The 6,488-nt window shown below is 45.0% G+C and overlaps 1 protein-coding gene across 1 annotated transcript in view; it reads left to right on the top strand.

Annotated features, from left to right (window-relative positions):
- igfbp3 (insulin-like growth factor binding protein 3) overlaps positions 1–6,488 on the top strand; it is a 12,692-nt gene extending 6,204 nt beyond the window's left edge. Inside the window, exon 4 of the mRNA XM_042057761.1 lies at positions 4,354–6,488. Coding sequence (XP_041913695.1) covers positions 4,354–4,479 — 126 coding nt within the window. The 3' untranslated portion in view covers positions 4,480–6,488. The remainder of the gene's footprint in view (positions 1–4,353) is intronic.

Raw genomic sequence — 6,488 nt, 5'->3', positions numbered from 1 at the left:
GAGAGGAGAGGGGTGGGGAGGAGAGGAGAGGGGTGGGGTGGGGAGGAGAGGGGTGGGGAGGAGAGGAGCGGAGAGGGGTGGAGAGGAGGAAAGGATAGGAGACAGGAAGAGAGAAGAGGAGAGGCCAGGAAAGGACAGGAGGAGAACAGAGGACAGGAGAGGGGAGGAGAGGAGAGGGGTGGAGTGGGGAGTGATGGCAGGAGAAGGAAAGAGACAGGGAATAAGGAGAGAAGGGTGGGGAGGAGAGGAGAAGAAAAGAGACAGGGAATAAGGAGAGGGGGAGATCAGGAGAGACAGGGGGAAAGGTTGGCAGAGAGGGAGGAGCAAAAGACCGGGTGGAAGAAGATGAAGAAGGTGAAGAAGAGGAAAGAGAGAGAAAGAGCGGGAGAGAGAACGAGAGAGAGAGAGCAAGAGAGAAAGAGAGAGAGAGAGCAAGAGAGAAAGAGAGAGAGCGAGAGCAAGAGAGAGAGAGATCTGTCCTGGGTGCCCATGGGCTCTTCCTGTCCTCAAATAATGTAACATTAGAAATGTGTGTTCAAGTGTGTGTGTGTGTGTGTGTGTGTCAGCGTGTGTGTAGATTGTGTGTGTGTAACTGTGCGCATGCGTGTGAGTGTGAGTTCAATGAGTGAGCATGATTCAGCAACTTCCCCTAGGTTTAACTATATGAATGTTTGTCTTTGCACACATGGCCCATGTATTGTATGTTCTTGGCATGTGTGTGCCTAAATCTGCTTGAGTACATGTGCTTTCAGTGTGTATATGTGTGCATATAAGTATGATGTGTGTGCACGTGGATGTTTATGCATTTATGTATGTAAACGCAATCAGTGTATGTGTATATCTGTGCATGTGCAGTACCTGTGTGTGTGTGCGCGCGCAAAAACATTGGTATGTGTTGTATGGCTGTGCTGTAGCGTGTCTGTGTGTGTCTGTGTGTATACAAAAATATTGGTTTGCGTTGTATGGCTGTGCTTTATCGTGTGTGTGTGTGTGTGTGTGTGTGTGTGTGTATGCACCCCATACCTGTGGAGGGTCTGCTCATTTCTGTGCTATTTTTAGGCCTGATTATATGAATTGGCGCAGTATCTGAGAGCAATCCAAGCATGAGGGTTCTGGCCTGGCCTGCACACCCACCCCTCCCCCGGGGCCTGTCTGCCTGGGCCCAGGATGAATGCTCCTTCTCTGGCAGCCGCACTAGCTCTCACCCCCTGGCCTGGAGGACATGGGAGTCCAACAGGACAAGGGGAGTCTTAGTGTGGAGGCTGGGATCTGGAGAGAGACAGGGGGTATAGAGAAAGAGTGATATGGTGAGAATCAAAGAGAGAGATAGAGAGGTTGTGAGGGTATTGTCAGTAAATGGTATACACACATGAAGAGAGAAGGAGGACATGAGGAAGAGCCAGAATAAGAGGGAGATGAAGAGGAGCAGGTGAAGATGGGGAGGGGTAGACGGAGGACAAGAGGAATGATGGGCAAAGTACACAGTCCTAAGTTCAACTAAAGCAGATTTAATAACAAAATTACAAAATGATCTTGCTAATGTAACACCATGGGCAAGACTTTAAGCACAAACATTGATGAGTCTGGTCAGTGTTTGCATGTTGACACAACACAATAGCTATAGCTCATGCACAAGAACTTTGCTTGTTGAAAGATTGCACCTTCCCTGTTTTCTATTAGGGCCTGAAGAAGCATGTTTAGGAATGGTGGGTTGAGATAAGTTGATGGAGATAACCCCAGGTGGAGATAACAGGAGGCTTAACTGTCTGAATCTGTACCAAGTGAAAGACCTAAAAATCCTCAAATTAATGTTTCCTTACTGGGGAGATGGAGGAGCAATGGGGAGGGTAACGTTATGGGAGAGGGAAGGGTAGCGTTAGGGGGGATGGGGAGGGTAGCGTTAAGGGAGAGGGGAGGGTAACGTTAGGGGGGATGGGGAGGGTAGCGTTAAGGGAGAGGGGAGGGTAACGTTAGGGGGGATGGGGAGGGTAGCATTAGGGGGGATGGGGAGGGTAGCATTAGGGGGGATGGGGAGGGTAACGTTAAGGGAGAGGGAAGGGTAGCATTAAGGGAGAGGGGAGGGTAGCATTAGGGGGGATGGGGAGGGTAGCGTTAGGGGGGATAGGGGAAGGAGGACTGATGCTGAATCTGCTGCTGTTGTGACCCACAGTAACCCAATTGTTTTGTATAACAGATACATACTAATACAAATACACATTCAGTGCATATACTCTCACTCTTACTCTCTCTTTACACAGACAGACACATTTTAACCATTGTTTATGTACACATGGAACAAAATTGTGCAGGGACACAAATATTAAAGATACAGTAGAATACATACACATGACATATGGACCCTAACACACACACACACACACACACACACACATACACTCGCACACACGCACACACACACACACACACACACACACACACACACACACACACACACACACACACACACACACACACACACACACACAGTATATTCCCTATACCATACTGTACAAGGGTTACACAGACTAAGTGCACACACTGCTATTTCTGCCATTTTAATAATGGCCTGTCTCTTTTAAAATGGCCTTTTTTTATTCAGTGTCTGGGTGTGTGTTGTATGCTTGTGTTATTGTGTGTTTAGCCTTTTTATGAGTTTGTGTGTGTGTTTGTGTATGTATGTGTGTTTACCCTGTGGCTGATTTTAATGCCCTTCTGCTTTCCTACTGCCTATAAGGGAATCATTATAGAGAGGACTGAGACTCACTGTTACACACACACACACACGTACACACACACACACACACACACACACACACATCACATTCACATGTATTTTCTGTCTCTTAACACACACTCTCTCTCTCACTCACACACTGAAACACACAACTCATCATTTAGCTCTGTACTAAACCTTATTCTGCAGATGGAGCAGTTGGAAGATCCCAAAATAACTTTGATTTGAGTCGATTTGACTGGCATTCAGTGGAGTTGAGTTGTGTTAAGTTGAGTTGTGTTAAGTTGAGTTGTGTTAAATTGAGTTGTGTTAAGTTGACTGGACTTGATTTGAGCGGAGAGGACATGAGAAAGAACATAAAGAGTTTTGGTCTGGGTAGCTGTTTTCATTTCTCCACTTCAGCACTGCGGTTTTAGCTGCACATGTTTAGCTTTTGGAATGGCTACTTTCACACAAGCCAGGCTCATGCTGACAGTCACTGTGAAAGAATTCCTGGAAAGAAACTTTGCCTGGCAAAAGCTTTAATGAGTTCCCTGCCTCCCTCTGTCTCTCCATTTTTCGTCTCTCTCTTTATCTGTCTCTCCCCCCCCTCTCTCTCTCTCTCTTTCACTCTGTTTCCCTCTGTCTTTTGATCATTCGTTTGATTGTTCGTGCCGCTCCTGTGTCTCTGGCTTTCTGTTTTTTTTCCCGGCTTGTTCCTCTCAGGATTTCTAAACCAAACCTTCCTCTTCTCTCTCCTCCCCTATCTTCATCTCCTCTCTTTTCTCTTCCTCTCCTCTCCCATCTCCTCTCTTCCCCCTTTCTCCCCTCTTCCTCTCCTCTCTCTTCTTCTCTCCTCTCCCATCTCCTCTCGTCCCCCTCTCTCCCCTCTCCTCTCCTCTCTCTTCTCCTCTCCCATCTCCTCTCGTCCCCCTCTCTCCCCTCTCCTCTCTTCCTCTCCTCTCTTCTCCTCTCCTCTCCCTTCTCCTCTCTTCCTCCACTCTCCCCTTTCCTCTCCTCTCTCCATTCCTTGTCCCTTCATATTCTCATAGTGTCTCCCTCTCGCTGCTGGAAAGGAAACTGTAGAGAAGCAAAGGACCTGAAAAAAAGCTTATATAACTAACTTTCTGTGTCTGTGTGTGTGTGTGTGTGTGTCTGTGGGTGTTTTGTACCAGTGTAGGATAATTGTCCCCAGATGTATTTAAGTTGGTGCCAGTTTCTTAAAATAGCCCCAAGTCCTATTAAACTTTCATGTGTGTGTCTGAGTGTTTTGTGTGTGTGTGTGTGTGTCTGTGGGAGAGAGAGAGAGAGTATGTGTGTTTAATGCACAGAATAACTTTGAAAATTGATCATTCTCATTTGTCCAGTGTTTGCACATACAAATGGTCAAAAGCAGACAAAAACATTGAAGTGGTCATGTCATGAACATCTCTTTATCTTTTCCTCTCTCTCAACCCCTCCCCTTACCTGTCAGTTATAGCTTTATTTGTTTTTCATTCAAATGTATTTAATTCAAATGATCTTATATACAATGTTGAAACTGACCACTTTCTCTCTCTCTATCTCTCTCTCTGTCTCTCTCCCATGTCTTTCTCCCCATTTGTCTCCTTTCCCCTCTCTGTCCATTGCTTCCTCTGCAGTGTCGTCCTTCAAAGGGTCGCAGGAGAGGCTACTGCTGGTGTGTGGACAAATACGGCCAGCGATTGCCCGGTTATGATGGCAGAGACCAGGGATCTTCCCACTGCCACAGCTTGGAAAAGAAGTAAAATGTGGTGACATGTCATGGGAGAGAGAGAGAGAGAGAGAGAGAGATGGAGACAGAGAAAGGGCTAGAGATGTTTTATTCTTTTGTGGACTTGGGAAAGATAAACACACACTTATAGGCATAGTGTGTTTGTGTTTGTGATTTGTGTGTATGTGTGTGTATGTGGACCTGTTTTGTGTGTGTGCATGTGTGTATTTGGGTGTGTCCTTTTGGGGTTGGATCATGCATAGCTCCTTTACAGGTTAACAGTCCCATGGTGCTTAGCTCTTCACATGGTGCACTGGTGCTGGTGTATATCGGTGAGCTTAATAGAGCCCGTTTTTGTTGGTGATGTCATGCCGGTCTTTTGACTGGTCAGTTTTGGTCTGGAGCTCTTGCCCTCTGATTGGCTGCCACTTCAGCTTTCTCCAATCATGTTGCGTATTTGCTGATTGTCCTCTGTCGTCCCGATCACCATTTACAGTTGTCATGGCGGCAGCCCGTCCCCCTGTAGTGAGCACGCTCCATCAGAGCATACGCACTAAATGCACTTTTCACGCTGTCCAAGATAGCTTCGGTCACACAACCGTTAAGCCATCCCCGGTGGCTCGCCACACTCCAGGAACTAAAAGAGTTAACATCCAAAAGGTTCTATTGAACCTTTACCAGAAATACCTTTGTTTTTATTTATTAGATTTTTATATTAGATATTTATTCTTCATATGAATACATAATGGTGATTGAAATCTTCCATACTAAGAGAAAATAGGGTTGTTGCAAGAAACTTGGAAAGAAGTGGCGAGGAACCACCTTATGAGGATTAGAGCCCTGCATAGAACCATAGAAGCCGTTTCAGCTCTGAAATGCAGTTGTCAGCTCTAAAACGCCCTTTTATGTGATGTTTTTGGGGAATACATAAAGAACTCTGGAAGGCTCGAAATGTCTTTTTTCCGAAGAGTGTGGGTAGATTTACAAAACATGCATTAGATGCCACATTAAGTGGAGTGAAGCTTTTAGTCAGACAGGACAGCATCATTTACACATGTATCAATAGACAGCATAGCGATCAAGTAATTTCTTTTGCAACTTGTCCAGCAGTTGAGCTAGTTGAAGCTTGTTAAGGAAAACTTTGGGACATTGGCCTATGTATTTTACCTAAAGAGAGAGTCTCTTGTCCCAAACCTGGCAGTTCCTTACAATAATCTGATAAAACATCCTCACCATCAACATAAGTGTCTGCAATACAAATTGCTGGCTATGTGTTTTCAAAGGAAGCAGTGTCACATTGGATGTACTTCCCATTAAGGCCACACAGACAATGAGAGGCCTACTGATGCTCAATCCAGTGTCAAGCTGAATAACTGAGAATTGATTGCGATATCAGAGAAAGAAAATATACCTCGATCTTGACAAAAAGACCTAACGCCTTTGTGTTATTAACCAGAACCAGAAGTCAATTCCATGGAGGAATTGTTGAAGCCACCCTATGACTTGGAAGACTGCCAGCCTTAACGAGACCAGAGGGGTCTTTTGCCTTTTAATTGTGGCGATGCTGGAATTAGACTTTGAAGTAGACTGGCCAGAAACACCACATCACACTCAGTGCCTGGTGGCTCACAGTCGTGCATATGCACACACACATACACACATACCATTACAGATGCGCATAGATACATGCACAAACAAACCCGCACCTCTTTGTCCTTGAATCCTACACATTACATTTGGACGTCAGGCCCTATCTTTTTATTTGTGCTCTACACCTGATTTCCTGATTGAAGACTTGAAAATGGAGGGAACCAATGAGACTGCTGCCCAGTAGTTCAGGAGCATGAAGTTTGCCAACCAGAAATTACCCCCTACCCTCTCAAATACCCCCTACTCTTCCCTTCCCACAAACTAACAATATAATACGTATAATAATATATGTATTATGTATAAAATATAATTCATAATTATTTACATAATTATACCAATTATGAATATATATGCAGACTTTAGAAAAATATCTCTGGTGCTGAAGTTTTCTTA

The sequence above is a fragment of the Alosa sapidissima genome, chromosome 12 (genome assembly GCF_018492685.1).
Source record: "Alosa sapidissima isolate fAloSap1 chromosome 12, fAloSap1.pri, whole genome shotgun sequence".
NCBI lineage: Eukaryota > Metazoa > Chordata > Actinopteri > Clupeiformes > Clupeidae > Alosa > Alosa sapidissima.
Note: the sequence above shows the minus strand (reverse complement) of the source record. Positions and strands in the feature narration are given on the sequence as shown.